Genomic DNA, 15,916 nt, shown 5'->3' on the forward strand with positions numbered 1-15,916 from the left:
GGTAACATCTATAATTTTGATATTTTGCACGTATATTCAATATTTTGGCTGCGTTTTGTCTCTTATGTTAATGTCCAGTACGAACAACTTATATTCTAGGCTTACAATCTCACTATTATGTCACTTGATCATAAATTTGTTTTTGAATAATTTCTCGTTTCGTTTTTTGCAAGCACAGCGATCGAGAGCTATGCAATGAATAAATAATAAAAAACAAAAGTTCAAAGAGAATTTTATTGATACAATGTATTTAACATCTATTACATACAGACATATTTCTCTACAATATTTAAATGTAGTGTAGCAGAAAAGTAGTTTCAAGCAAGAAATAAAAATGTTAAACCAAGTTTCCAAATAGTGCGCGTTTTTATATTCCGTATGTCTTGCCCTGCATCTCTATAAACTACAAATAAATGAATATATATATATAAAAATCAAACCATTTTTTAACTCAACGTATTGAAAGAAAAAATATTGCAAACTTCAAAACTGACCGTATGTTTTTAACTTTTCAGTCCGAATATTACTTCCAAATAAATGTCACTGGGTCGGAGAAAGGCCACAAAAGAAATCTGTTTAAGCCACTTTACATCAGGGAAACGCGAATAAACATGATTCTCTCATAAAAAATGATGTCACGTGACTGACTAGTATGTAGAGTTAAGAAAATTATAACATAGGGAAGAGTAGTGTACTGTGTAACTCGGAACAATCATGCAGTGCCATATTTTTAGCTGTTTTCGAAGTTTTTTGTTTCGACAAACATAATCTATCGTTAGTATCAGTATTATCCTCTTTTGAATAGAGTGTTTGACAAATTTTTGTAGTAATTAAAGTTAATTTAACAAACTTTATGCATTAAAGAAAATATTTTAAGAAAACTCAAATTTTGTACTAAGACTGAAAATTATCTATCTATTTAACATGTATTTTGACATTCTATTCGAAAACGCACTTAAAGGCTCAGAAGATGGTATGAAAGTGAATGGCAAATTAATAAATAACTTAAGGTTTGCCGACGACACAGTTATAAGTACAGAGACTCCTAAAGGCCTAAAGTATCTGCCTGGCAAGATATCAGTTGAAATAGATCTATTGGGCCTAAAAATCAATACCGTAGAAACGAAGATATTAGTGGTAAACCGGAATCAAAATCAACCAGTGCACATAAATGTATATGGTACAGAAATAATCAAAGTCTCTAAGTGTAAACACCTGGGCAGCTGGATCTGTTAAGATCTAAATACTGACTTAAAATCCGAGCCCGAATTGAAACTAACAGATCTACAAAGAAGATCCAATTTTTAAATGTACTACATATATTCCATACTGTTATATGGAGTTAAAGCGTGGATATGGCCAAGTATTAGGATTCAAAACTAATGAAAATATACGGAGTATCTGACTATATGGGACGGGCTTATCCCCCAGCTTTTAGGTCTCAGAATCATCCCTTAGTTTGAATTCTGGGGAAGAAAGCTTCACATTTTAATGTAAACAAAATTCTGAAGTAGAAGTCTGAAGGTAGAAAATATTTAGAAGTTCGATGTCTAAAAAGAGCAAGGCACTATTCTGAAAAAAATTGAGTCGGTTGATTATTTTTACTGGAATATACAGAAAGAAAAAAAGGGCGAAACAAAATTATAATGTATATTAGTTTGTTTCGGGAATATTTGGTTCAATATAAACGTTAATTTCATATATGTTTGGATTTTTCTCATATATTAAGTATTACTGCAGAATGTCGCAAAATACATTTCAATATGACACAAGGTAAAGACGTTATTGTAGTTTGGGGCGTCATTTAAACGAATTTGACTATAAAATGTCGTACAAATAAGTCTCCTACAATTTTACTTATATAACCAAACTTACTACAAGCTTAGAAATGAGTTAAGTTTATCTTAAACTTAACAGTAACCAGCAAAAGAAGGAAAAAACGTCCCAAAGTACGGTACACTCCCCTATTATGTTCCTAAACGAAAACAGAGTAACGGGCTACTTATATTAAATGAAAAAGAAGGAAATAAAAATAATGACGATTATCAAAATTATCAATAATAAAAAAAACTACAAAAAACCCAAAAATATTGAAGCACACTTCCCACAATATAAATTATTGTATTAGCACAATATAAAGTAGCTTTAGGTCAAAATTATACGGCAAGTGACTATTATTTTTATTACTCGTCCCTTTTAAAAGCGCTCTGACAATCAAGTGATATATTTTATTAATTTCTCTCATTATGTAACAATGCATCGACGTCTAGTAAAAAGCTTGTGGCATTAAAGCTTACTGCAGTATTTATTCAGTTTCGTTTTATTACATAACTTTCCTACAAAAGCATATAATTATTTTACAAATCCACGGTTTCCTTTGTACAATAAAAAAATCATTTTTGGCAGTAAAATATTTTTAGAAAACGAGTAATTTTAAAACGGTAACGTAATATGAGACTCTATGAAATGTTCCAAAATTGTTAATATTTGAATCAGGTGATCTTGTATCGACAGATACCTTAAAAGTTTTAACAACACTTCAATATTAATACGTTTGTAATTCTACATTTCGAAAAGTATACCCAATTTTAAATGGATAAATAATGTCATTATATCCACTTTCTTTAAAAGTTATTGAATTAAAGACTTTTAAAAAAAGCGTCCCAATTTTAGGAATACAGTGGGTGGCCAAATTATTAAGGACACTACATGTCATATATTTGTGTATTTTCTACTTCAAATGGTTTTTTGACCAAAAAAATTGGTGTTCACATCTGTATTATATTGTGTAGTGAAATAATAATTGCTGTTGCATCTCAGTTGGTTATCGGATGTTATCGCAGTGAGGCTTAAAAATATTTTCAAGTTGTTTAAAACTTTTTTAAAGTATTTCTGCTAGGTTTTCGTGTCATATATTTAACAGTTAAGTAATATTTGTTATTTAGTCATTTTTGCTGCCTTTAATGACACGATTTTATTTAAAAACATTGTTCAAAATCAAAATTCTTTTTTTTTTAGTATGGGAAAAATTGCAGACTTGTCTCCAAGGAAAATTAGAGAAATAAAAACGATGTTACTGCACTCTACACTTTCTCAAAGAGTAATAGCAACCAACTACTGCAGAGGTGTTTCAAAGTCTTTAGTAAATCGAATTAAAAATTGATTCAAACGAGGCATTGGAACCGGGCCGTGTTGGAAAATGTGACAGGAAAAGGATCCCTACTCCACGTACTGACCGTAAAATCAGGGAAATTTGTCTCAAAAATTGTAAAAAGAGTGTGGCACATCTGAATACGATGATAAATACCGAAGGAAAAGTTTCCAGAAGAACAGTCCGGCGAAGATTAGTAGAAGAGAATCTGATAGGTCGCCGGCCTATGAAAAAACCACGGCTCACGAAGAGAAAGAGACTCTAATGGGCCAAGCAGCACCGAAGTATGACCGTTGAAGACTGGAGTCGAGTAAGTACAACATTTTTTAACGAATGGAGTTGGTGAACAGCGAATATTTTCATTTTTTCTACTGTCCCTAATAATTTGGCCACCTACTGTATAGAGCGTTTGAATAAACCACGGAACCAAGTAAATAACTTTGAAACGAAAAAGTTGATATTTACGAAACTTTGCATGCAAGTATAATGACACATAATGCCATATTTTTGGTTATTACTACTGTATTTCCGATTTTAACGGAAACACCCTTAACTTATTTAATTTAAATGGGAAACTGTATATATTTTGCAGATTTTAAAAGAACTTGTTATTCCTAATTCATGCATATCAAATTTGATAGAAAAAAATTGTTAAAACGAGAAATAAATCGCTCGATAGATACATTTATTTATTAAGACCAATAACAGCCTCGTGAGAACTATAAAGGAAACTCGTGTCTCAAGATGTTTTTTTTTGCAACAAAACAATGTAGCAAGAAATAAACGAGTACTATCTAATAAGTAACTATTGTCAAACCAATTCACAAAAATAAGTTGTAGATTAAAAATGGTTTTTAATGAAAAATATCTTATCGAAATATTAATGATTGGTTATGGTGATGTTGTAATTCATCAAGAAATGTGTAATACTTTTAATGACTTGCATCCTGAAAGAAATCCCATATCACGTTTAACGGTTAAATTTGCCAAAAAAGCTGAAAAACAGCGAACTGGAACAAAACATTGCAATGGATTTAGAGGAATCCCTTAAACTTCCACAACAAATTTGGCACTAAACCATACTTTAAGTCTATGTTCTGTAAGGAAAGTATTGAAGAGTATCATCCGTATAAGATACAATTGGTTCAAGAATTTTCAGACCATGATTTTGGCCGACAGATAGTTTTGCGAGCGACTGATAGACATCATAACTGTAGGTATTGGCCAAACGAGAATCCTCATTGGATTTATGAATACACAGCATCCAAAAAAGTTGAATGTTTGGATGGGGAATTGTCAGAAATAGGCTTATAGGACTATTTTTCATAAACGGAAACTTAACTGTGACTGATGACAAGTATTTAGATTTACTAAATAACCAAATTATTCCTACACAACAGAATGGTCAGTTAGCACAAAATTTTTGGTTTTGGATGGATTGGAAGTAAAGGAATCATAAAGTGGCCTGCTCGTTTCCCAGACCTTTTTATTTTCTTTGGATTGTCTAAAATCACGTGTTTACATTAGGCGACCAACATGCAGGATTTGAGACAAATAATTATTAATGAATGTGAACTAATACGTGGAGAGGTCTTGGAAAGAGTAACTCACAAATTTGGTAAATGGTACATTTACCATGTTGAACATTTGAAGTGATTTTTAAAATTATTCATAGTAAATAAATGTACCTATTCTTTAACTGTAAACTGATTTATTTTTCGTTTTAATAATATGTATGAATTAGGTCCAGCGCCCACTTAAACGATAACAATGTAGAATTAAGAATATTTGTAATAAACCATTCATTAAAATTTTTCATAGATATACAATCTGTGAATATTTCAGTATTATCTGGTTTTCATTGTAATCATAAAATTGTAAAAATCACATTACTCAGTTTAGTAAGTTAGTTCGTAAAACATGCAGGAACCACAGTCTGGTAAAACATGTCATGTATTTATAATTTATATTTCAATGGTATTCAAAGATTTTGAGATTTGCTGGTTAAAGACGAAAATTAAACAAATAAGTGATAAAAAACCTTAATCTAGATTATATCTGCGCACCAGAATTACAGGTTCTACAACTACTGGTTACTGGAATGTAAAAAGGCTAAAAAGAAAAAAAAAACATTAAACTGAAGTAAGGTTTTCGAGCAATAACAAAATTCACAAAAGAAAAGCAAAGAAAGGCGGTTCTACCATACTTCCTGATGTAATGTGGGAATTTAATAAATAATGCTTGTTTAACTTCTTCGACATGTTAATGATCCAAAACAATCTAAACAATTATAAAGATTCATTTTGAAATGAACCACGATATATTATTTAGATATACAATAAATTAAGGCTGTACTATAATGTACGGTGTGGAAAATATATTGGCAATATGCTCATCTACTGTACAGAAATTGATGCACTGCATTGATTCAGAGCAGTTTTATTGCATAATTTCTTTGGAACCGTCCTTTAACGAATTTTGTAATTAATTGGAATTGGTTAATGACATGACCAGCTTCATACTTTGGTAAATGATTCGGCCGTAACTTGCTTTTGGTGCCTAACAATGTAGAATTAAATACAAAGAAAATATTTATTGTTAAAACTTCAAGTGAACTGTCGACAAAAACTTCTTCTGCACACATTTAGTAAACACATTAAATTTCCGCCATAATTTGGTCACGATTAAAATATATTATCACCTTAAAATCATTCAGCAACTCGATGTTTTCAACAGGAGCAGCTAATACTTATTCATACTTTCAGAAAGTACACTCAAAAATGTCCTATCGGTTTATGGGTACAATTACAAAAATTATCAGTACATTTTTTTAAATAAGTTTCATTTTCTTTTAAAAATACATAATAGTAGCTTAAAGAAATAATACAAAGTTAATTTAAACCGTATTGTTGACTGTCCCAACCAGCACAAGTAAGATTTTAGTTCGTAGTAAAGCAATCAAGCTTGTTTGTATATGCATAGAACTGAGTGCTGTCTTCAGACAAATCAACGTGATAAAAGTTGCTCTGTGTGACATGTTTAATTCAAGTGAAAACCCTTTTCTTTAGTAGCTGCTAATAACCTCTGTCGTAATATTTCTTCGGTGGGGTAATCAGGTAGTTTCAAATAATGAACGCAGGTATTTACTGAAGGATAGGAGCCTTCGCCAGCATCCACTTTGCGGACTATCGTTAATCTCGGATAGAGATTGGCTAAACCTCCTGGGGGAAGTGAACTGCAACCAGTTGTAAATTGCAAAAAGGCTTTTCTCTCTTCGGGCGACATATTTACAAGCACATTGACGAATCGAAGGAAACCAGGACTGAAAAATAAAAGAATATATTGTAGCATCTTTCATATCATATGAATACAATAAAAATTTCATGTTTTTGAAATAAATGATCAATTCACCACTTATCCCATTACATTTAGAAAAGCGTCCAAGATTTTAAACAAGAAAATATTTTAAGGTACCATCTATTCGGCGCCAGTTGCCTCTAATAAATATATGAGCTATCATTTTCTACACAGATTCTTCTCTGTTCATCTTATGTAAATTTAAAATAATAATTTTATATAACAATAAAACACTGAAAACGTTGTTTTCAAAACTTCTACAAAATTTATTATAAAATCTTATCACTACAGCTGTTTCGGCAGAGTGCTTTTCTCAAGTGATCTATTTTTTGGTATAGTCTTTAAAAAAACAGGTTGAGGAGGGGAGAACTGTTTGTCTCAAGTTGGCATTCTGGATTATGTCTGTGGTTTTTAATTCGTTAATTTCCATAGATTCTAATAAAAATGGTTTAAAGCCTTTATTTTGGATGTGAAGAATTTGACATTCGTCATTAAAAGAATGATTATGATCTAGAAGGTGAAGTGCGTATATAGAATCTGTTTTTCTATTATTGAAAGCCCTTTTATGTTCTGCTATACGTTTGTTAAAAGTTCTACCAGTTTGACCGATGTAAGTTTTTGGACAGTCGCCACATTTAAGTTTGTATACACCACTGTGTAAGTGCTTTTTATTTTGACTCTTGTTGTTTTTAATATATTTGCCTAAGTTGTTGTTTGTTCTAAAAGCTGGTGTTATTCCTTTCTTTTTTATACGTTTGGCTATTTTTGTTGAGATTTTGCCTATACACATAACGAAATTATTTTGTTGACCATAGGAATTAAGATTTATTGCAATCCCATCTCTAGAGTATATTTATTATAATGCTCTAAAACTAATTTTTTGGTTATTTTTTAGCCTTAATAGCAATGCAAATAAGTAATATGCTTTATTGTCACTGAAAATTGTACAAATTTTATGGACAAAGGTGGACAATAAGATAAGAAAGAAAAAAAAATCAGAATAAGAATCGTTTGTACTTTTAAATAAAAAAAAAAACAATAAAATTCTTCCAAAACATAAAAAATACTACCTAATTAAGAACCTACAAACTTCGTAAAATGTACCTAACAAAACATAAAAATTAGGAAAGCAGATTAATGAATTAAGGGCTCAAATATTCCATCTCCTTGTGCTAAACAGTAACCAAATCTGCCATACAGATTTCTCCTCATATTTTGGAGTAGGGCTGGTGTAATGCTTGCAGAGAAATGAAGTATTTTTGCCCATAATTCGACTATGTTTGTGGCCCTTTCAAACTGATGCCGATAAATGTTTACTTTGCGAAAACCCCAAAAAAAGAAATCGTTAGGTGCTAAGTCACAGGATCTAGTGAGCCCTTTAATTGTACCACGTGTACTTATCAGTCGATCAGGAAACGTTTGATTGAGGAAGTCAATAGTTGCTCTAGAGTTGTGAGCCGAACACCCATCCTGTTGGAAATAAACCTCCTGAAAATTAACGGGAAGGCGTCAAACTGCCGGAATGATCTCATTCTGTAGAAGTTGGGTACTTATTTGGGCCCGTTTAGGTTTCCATCGATAAAAATGGACCGACAATATGGTCGCCTAACATCACAGTCCAAACATTTAACTTCTGCGGATGCTGCGTTCGCACTGCAACACTGAGGTGCTTATTTTTCCGAGAATAATAACTTGCATCGGATGGATTGTTTTTTATGTAATGAAAATGAAGATTCGTAGAAAATAAAATATTTTTTAAAAAGTTTACATTTTTATTCTGTTTATTTAACATAAATTCACAAAACTCCATCCGCCTAAAGTTATCTTCCGGAAACAGTTCTTGTGTTGGTTGTATCTTAAACCATTGATACCCATTCCTTTTGAGAACTCGCTGGACAGTTCGAGCATTCACGTTAACTTCCCTAGCAATTTGTAAACTATTGCAGGGTTTATTAGCTTCCACAAAAGCAAAAATATCAATATCCCTGTTTTGACGCTCCTCATCGACAGGTCTAACACGTGGTTCATTACCTTCATGAAACTTTTTACAACTGTTTACACATCCCGAAGTTTGAAAATGTTTAATGGTATTTTTAACTGTTGTAACACTTGGTGAGGGTCTATTAAATCAATTACTTCGCGTATCGACTGACCCTGAAAGTACCATGTACAAGTTACACTTTTTCTTGAACGGTATACAACGTATTTTCATTACAATCAATTGTGGCTTAATCTAATATAATAAACATATTCAAATCTAGCTTTGAAAAATTTTTTAGGTTAGCGACCTAAGTGTATTTTTCGATTATCTTGGGAACTGTCCACTAGAATATAATTCGCAGATACATCTCTATTTGAGGCGTACTTTGACCTTTGGATTTTAATTGGATGTTTTCAACATCTGCGAATATTGTCTTATAACTTCAAAACTAAATAAAATAACTTACCTATCTTTGGTGTAACCAAGTTTGGGTTCAGTATAATTAAGAAGATCTTCCATAGTCCATTCGGGATTCTGATCACCACATAGCATAACACGCACCTCATCTGGACTGAATGCAGCCAATTTTTCAATTGGGAAAACTAAAGAAAATCCCTTGTGGAACGCTTCTAACTGCCTAGCTATACCTTTATCTAACCAGAACGTCGTTGTCAATTCTGCATACTCCTCTACATTATCTATATTAACTTCTATATCAGCACCATTAGGAACTAAATCTACAGCCGAAAATCCATATATACTGGAACTGGGTAAATATGTAAACGTCAAAGCAAGATCTTCTAAAAGCACGGGCCCAGAGGAATGACTTAAACATAAATTCTGGACCTGATGACTTCTTTGTTCTGGACTCAAAGTGTGATCTTGAAGAATTTTTTGCTTTTGCTTGATAATTTCTCTAATCTGTTTCAGGAAACTAGCTCTAATAGGATCTATATCATACAAGTCTTCTTCTCCTAAAATATTATAATACCAAGGCCTCTTTTCTTCCATAATTATCTTTGGAGGATCGAGTTCTAACTCTTTCTCACTTTCTTCGGAAATAAAACTCGATGTCATTATATCTTCTTCCACCGTCTTCTTAACTCCAGCAAATCCAATGCGTTCATTTACTGTGTTTTGTATTTCACCATGACACATCAGTTTTAAGAAGCTACTGCTCAGAGGCAAATCGACCAGACGATTATCTTGTAATACCTAAAATTAAAATTGTTTTTAGATATCTACACAAAGCAGAAATATACAGCAATTTTTACATCAAAATTATAAAATGAACTCTCTTTTCCTGACCAATTCGCGCATTTCTGGCCAGTATTTAGAATTCAGATTAAATTTTCAATATATATTAAAATAAAATACAAACCTTAGCTAAGAATACACCCAGAAAGTAGAAATACTTTACAGCTTTATCACATACGTCAGAATTTTGAAGTAGAGGGGCAGGGAACAGACCTGAAGCTCTACGGACATAGTATCCTGGAGGTTTCATTCCTTCTCCTAAGTCTACCGGTTCGTTTAGGCTTATAGCTTCGTCGTCACAAATCCACATGCCTAAATCTCTCCTCTGTAGTTCTGCGGCTACCAGTGCATAAAATTCGAGTGTTGGACCTAAACCTAAAACAAATCATATTGATTATCATTTACCGGTTATGCAATTCCCACTAAGATATTATTCAGACCATTTAATTTTCAATAATAAACAAAAATGTAATAGAATGACAAGTATGAATTTCATGTAGGTAGTACTATCTTCGCCGTCGCAGCACATATTTACTTGTCTATAACAGTTTTTAGATAACATGAATCATTTTTAATGATAATTCAATTCTAAAAAAAGTAATGAAATAACCACGCCGCTGGAATTGTATGATTTTCCAACAGGTGGCCTTGACGACAGCAGTGGGCTTAAGAAAGCGCAGTTGCTACAATTACCTCACTGTATATTACCTATGTCCAGCTGAAAGATTTACGTACACTGAAATATTAAGTAAACAATTATAGTTACCTGTTCCCTCCTCTTCAGCGAATTCAACTTCCAAAATGGACTTTCTAGCAGCGTGAATTTTCATCACTTGCATCGCCCATTCCAGCAACTGCTCTCCTCTAGGAACTTTCACCCTTTCGTGCTTTAACCTTCCCACTCTGAACTCATGAGGATCGTCCCTTCTTGGAGACAAACCGGGCGTTCTTTGTCTCTCCATTGTAACATCCCTTTGCGTCTGCAACCAAACTATGCTTCGGGATGCACCAAAAGCGGTACAATTAAAGTATAGCTGCCTCGTTTCAAATGGAAACAGGAAAGGACATGAATGGTTTAGTTCTTCACACCTAAAACATAATAAATTACATAGTCCTAATGTACGTAAACGAGTTAAATGAGATAATGTTATAATCATTAAACTTAATGAAGCATTTATACAGTATCGACAATACTTTAAGATGGGCATTAACAATACAAAAAAGAAATAGAGAGCTACAAACATTGAAATGAGACAACAGAAACGTCTGCGTTGTTTTGGTATAGTTTTCACGGATTTTGTCAGATGACTGAAATCATATTCGAGGCACATTTAGAGTTACATCTCTGTCAGGTACAGGCAAGTTAGAATTTTAAACGGGGACGTATGTTTTTTTTAATTCAGCACCTAGGCAACTGCATCTAGTTTCACAGGTAAATAGAAAATATTCAATACGGTAGTCTTTAGTTAATTCACATTCCTAGTTGCCATCTTTGTGTATTTTGTGTTTAAATAGACTTTGTGATTGTTTAGCCTTTGATGGTTTTGATATCTGATCTATTGCAGTTACCATGACGATTTTATGTCCACATACTAAACACTGTAAGTAAAATAACATATTTAGGGTACAAAAAGGTTGACACCTCGCTTCTGTTACATTAGCTCTAGAATAACAGGCTCTAAGTGTAGCGAAGAAAAGAGGAGAAACCTTTATTTAGTTTTCGCTGTTTATTAATAGGAACATTGTATCTTTTTTCCTTAGAACTTTAATTGCCATACACATGTTCGGTTTCCAAGCTATATTATTCCTAATATTTGTCCATCAGACACATTTTAGATCTTTATGTTTTTTAGAATAAAAATGCTGTCCTTATTTTCATTTACAATTAACAAAAATCATATGATTCAGTTTCTCACTATCATTTTAATTTAAAAATTGTTGTAGATTTTTTCAGGTATATTCCTGCTTCTAATGTAAAACGTATTGCTTTCTAATGGAGAAACATGCTGTTTAAGCAAAGTAGAAGCGTAGTAACTGTAATTCGAACTCTGTTTTGTGAGAAACAATAATTAAGTGGTAATATGTTCATTTTAAATGTAGTTGTATAGACACAAATGATCTTGAACACTCTGGTTGCTCAAATTCGGCCGTTGTCCCGGAAAACATCGAAACGTCCACAACATCATTTTGGCCGATCGTAAATTGAACTTGTAGGTGGTCGGTGGTCGACCGACGCTTCTCTTGACGACCACCTACAAGATGGACTGACGATTTAAGAAGAGTCGATAAAAACTGGATGAGAGCGGCGCAAGATAGACGGGGTTGGAAACATGAGGAAGAGGCCTATGTTCAGCAGTGGACTCTTGAGGCTGGATGATGATGATGAAATTGAACTTGCGTGAGGCATGAAAGTAGTTGGAGATATCGGAAGGCAGTACATTAATTATTTTTTAAAAGGAAGAGCCATAAAACAGTAATTCGCCCATTATAACGTATGGAAGAAAGACGTGGACACTGAACCAGCGTGAAACAACAAAATTATTACAGCCGGTTTCCGAAAGGCTGATCATTATCAAAATTAGGTAATCTACTGTTAACAGTCGATTAAATGCATTTTGAGTTGCAGAAACATCGATCAAACTTCAATCACATAACACACATTAACTAATCTAACAAGCAAATAATCGATGATTAACAGCCTGTCAGAAGTATTTTGGGTTTCCGAAACGCTAATTATCGTTTTATCTATGTCAAATTTCTGTCATACTAGCTTGTCAGGTAATCTGAGATTTTTGGACGATTAATCTTATAATCTTTGGTTATGTACCAATGGTTGTAAGTAAATAAAATAAAATCTTTGGTTACGTTGTAAGATACATAAACCTAAGGTGTTTTATAAAAAGCTGTTGTTTAGAAAGAACCCAAAAATATTGTTACAAAGGTTCATTTTAAGAATTAAAGTTGATAAATGACAAATTGGTAAACATTAACGAACGACACAAAATTATTAGTTAGTTAGGTTATGTTTGTTTGTTGATTTTCAGAATGCAGATTACACATAAACAGGAATGATGGTAAAGTGAAACAGCAACATTACTTTCTTAATTTAGAGCAAGATAAAGAACAATTCGTACAGAAATAATAAACGATTACAATCGATTCTACTGTTTCCATGTAAAATCGTATGTCAAATAATCTATAAATCGGTGATCACGTAATTTTACCATAATTTTCGTTTCGGAAACCTGTCGCTTGTTAACAATTGATCAAATTTGATACTTAATTACATGATTGGAGATTTGAATAACGTTTCGGAAACCGGCCGTTAGTCTTAGACAAAAAGATCATCGGGGCGATCTTTGGGCTTGGTGGAAACGAGATAGCAGGAGAGTGCAGACGAACACATAATCAGGAACTCCAAGCACTTTGTGGAGAAGAAAACATAATAGGATCATCATCATCATCAATTAGCCTATATTTGTCCACTGCTGAACGTAGGCCTTCCGTAAAATTTTCCACCTATTTCTATCTTGAGCTTCTTGCATCCAGTTTGTGGTGATGCGCTTGATATCATCCGACCATCTAGTCGGTGATCGTCCTCTGCTTCGATATGCCTCTTGCCTTGGTGGCCATTCCAGAATCTTTCTGGTCCATCTATCATCCGTTAATCTGGCAACACATCTGGCATTTAGCCATGGCTATTTTTTCAACTGCATCTGTGACTCCTGTTCTTCTTCTTATTTCTAGGTTTGGTACTTTATCTCTGATGGTAATACCTAATATTGATCTTTCCATAGCGCGTTGTGTAACTCTTATTTTATCTATTGTTCTTTTCGTCCAGTGTTTCTGCACCATATGTAAGAACCGGTAAAACGCACTGGTTAAAAAATTTTCTTTTTAAACAAACTGGGATAATAGACTTGAAAATGTTATTCAATTTACCAAAGGCAGCCCATGTGAGACCTATCATTCTTTGTATTTCAGTTGTCTGATTATCTCGGCCTAAGCGAATCTCATGCCCTAGATATTTGTAAGCTATTACTTGGTCGATGCTATGGCTCTCAATCAGAATTTTACCGCTGACAACAAGGTTGGTCATAAATTTTGTCTTTGAGGTGTTAATTTTAAGATAAATTGTTTTTGACACTTTATAGAGCGTGTGCAGCATTTTTGTAGCTTTATCAACTCTATCAGATATTAAAACGATGTCATCGGCAAATCGTAGGTGGTTCAGATCTTCCCCATTTATATTAATTGTTATCCTCTCGTTCCATTTGCTTGAACATATATTCAAGAACAGCTGTAAACAATTTAGGGGAGATAGTATCACCCTGTCTAATTCCACGTTCTATTCGAAACTTTTTGATATCTTCATGAAGGAGGACACAAGCTGTACCAGTTTCGTAAATACCTTTAATCAAGGCGATATATCGGTAGTCAATGCGGCAGTCAGCCAATGCTCGAAGCATTTTATGATGATCTATAGTATCAAACGCCTTTTCATAATCTACGAATATAAGAAAGATAGGCGTGTTATACTCTGTACACTTTTCATAACATATCCTATATAATAGGATATATTAAGGCAACTCGGATAAGATAGGCAGGACATGTATAAAAACAGTGAGATTGAATGATGAAAGACTACTAAACACAACTTTCTGGGAAAGGCCCGATGGCAGGTCAGTTGGTCGAGATAAGGATGAAGATCCAAGATAAGGATGAAGGATGCAGTAACGAATGATCTACGTAAGATTGGGGTACAACAATGGGAGATTACTGCACAAGACCGGCAAGAGTGTTGGTTAGATTAGGTTAGGAATGTAGATCTACATTCTTCGTCAAACAAATCTTCGTTTCTTTTGATGTTACTTTACAATTATTCTTACTTTAATCCAATGTATTTGATCTCTAATGCTTGTTTGACTTTATTTTTGAAGTAATGATTTCTATAGTTTTAATTTATGTTAACAATTGGTACTTTTAAATTAGTTGTAGCTTGTTAAAAATATTTATAAAAAAAATAAACATTTCAAAATATATCAAAAAAACTTACCATGCAGGCAAACTAGAGCTGGACAAAACTAGCGGATCTTGGATTTGTTGTAAAAGTTTGTTGGTGATTTTCTTGCTGGAATATTCATCTGCCGGTATATCGGCATTATCCAGTATTTTGAGATCGTTCTCTTTCGAGGTTGTAATGACGAATAAGTGTCTTAGAAGCTGTAATACATCTTCAACTGTACAATTTGATACCGAAGGAGTGCCAGGTACTGGTGTACTCGGTGATAAAGTGGTACCAGCGATAGAACTACTTCCACTACGAGAAAATTGGGTCGCTACTGGAGTAGCTCTGCCTTCCTCTATGTCGTAACTTCCATCGTCTTTCAATTCCTTATATATGATTCTAAAAACAAAATGTTTAGTTATACTATCTATAACTAAATATTTAGTTATATATACACACAATAGCAAATAATGCCTCTCTATTAGAAGAACTGTATTACATAAAATAAAAAATATTACATATTTTACCACTTTTTTAAATATATCGCATAGCAGAATCATACTATATAAACACAGTTAATGGAAGGAAAAGGAATAGGTGAAGACTAAAACGGAGTTCAGCCACATGCTGTAAAGCACCAATTTCCTACTTTAATTGGTCATGAATAGCTGTCATTCTCGCTGCACGAGAATGCTATCATTATTAGTATATAGTACATCGATCTAAATAGTATAATAAAAAAAATAAAAGTTGTAAATTCGTTGAATTACGGCAGCGATGGACACATTTTTATGGCCGGGAAGTCTGAAAACGGGACGTTTTCCTTTGAGAAGCTCTAAAAGGCGCCAATTTGGCAATTATCATAAATATGAACACCATTTCTTTTGGGAATATAGTAAGTAGGAAATATGAGAATATTGACATATAAAATGGGGCATTCATCATGGGGCGTGGTTGGACACCTGTAATATGTTAAATGTAATTCTTCGCAAAAATCATTTTTGATTTTGTGACAAACTTTCTTCATAGTGTCTGACTGAAAAATCACCTCCTGTATTTTTGGGTGTCCGACCCGCTTATTGCCCCAATAATTTTGCTGCCGTCAACATTTAAAAAGTGTTTTTCATCCAATATCTATCAATCTGACGTAAAATATATGATA

The 15,916-nt window shown here is 33.2% G+C and overlaps 1 protein-coding gene across 5 annotated transcripts in view; it reads right to left on the reverse strand.

Moving 5' to 3' along the window:
* Positions 1-219: 219 nt before the first annotated feature.
* Positions 220-15,916, reverse strand: part of Ufd4 (ubiquitin fusion-degradation 4-like) — a 165,112-nt gene continuing 149,415 nt past the window's right edge. For 4 of the 5 annotated variants that reach the window (XM_072534601.1, XM_072534600.1, XM_072534597.1 and 1 more), the window contains 5 exons: positions 14,803-15,153; positions 10,513-10,835; positions 9,871-10,121; positions 8,956-9,704; positions 220-6,473 (listed from right to left, as the gene is read on the reverse strand). In XM_072534601.1, the coding sequence (XP_072390702.1) occupies positions 6,191-6,473; positions 8,956-9,704; positions 9,871-10,121; positions 10,513-10,835; positions 14,803-15,153 (1,957 nt within the window). In that variant the 3' untranslated portion in view covers positions 220-6,190. The remainder of the gene's footprint in view (positions 6,474-8,955; positions 9,705-9,870; positions 10,122-10,512; positions 10,836-14,802; positions 15,154-15,916) is intronic. The other variant, XR_011951199.1, reaches the window with a different exon arrangement.

The sequence above is a fragment of the Diabrotica undecimpunctata genome, chromosome 6 (assembly GCF_040954645.1).
Source record: "Diabrotica undecimpunctata isolate CICGRU chromosome 6, icDiaUnde3, whole genome shotgun sequence".
Lineage (NCBI taxonomy): Eukaryota > Metazoa > Arthropoda > Insecta > Coleoptera > Chrysomelidae > Diabrotica > Diabrotica undecimpunctata.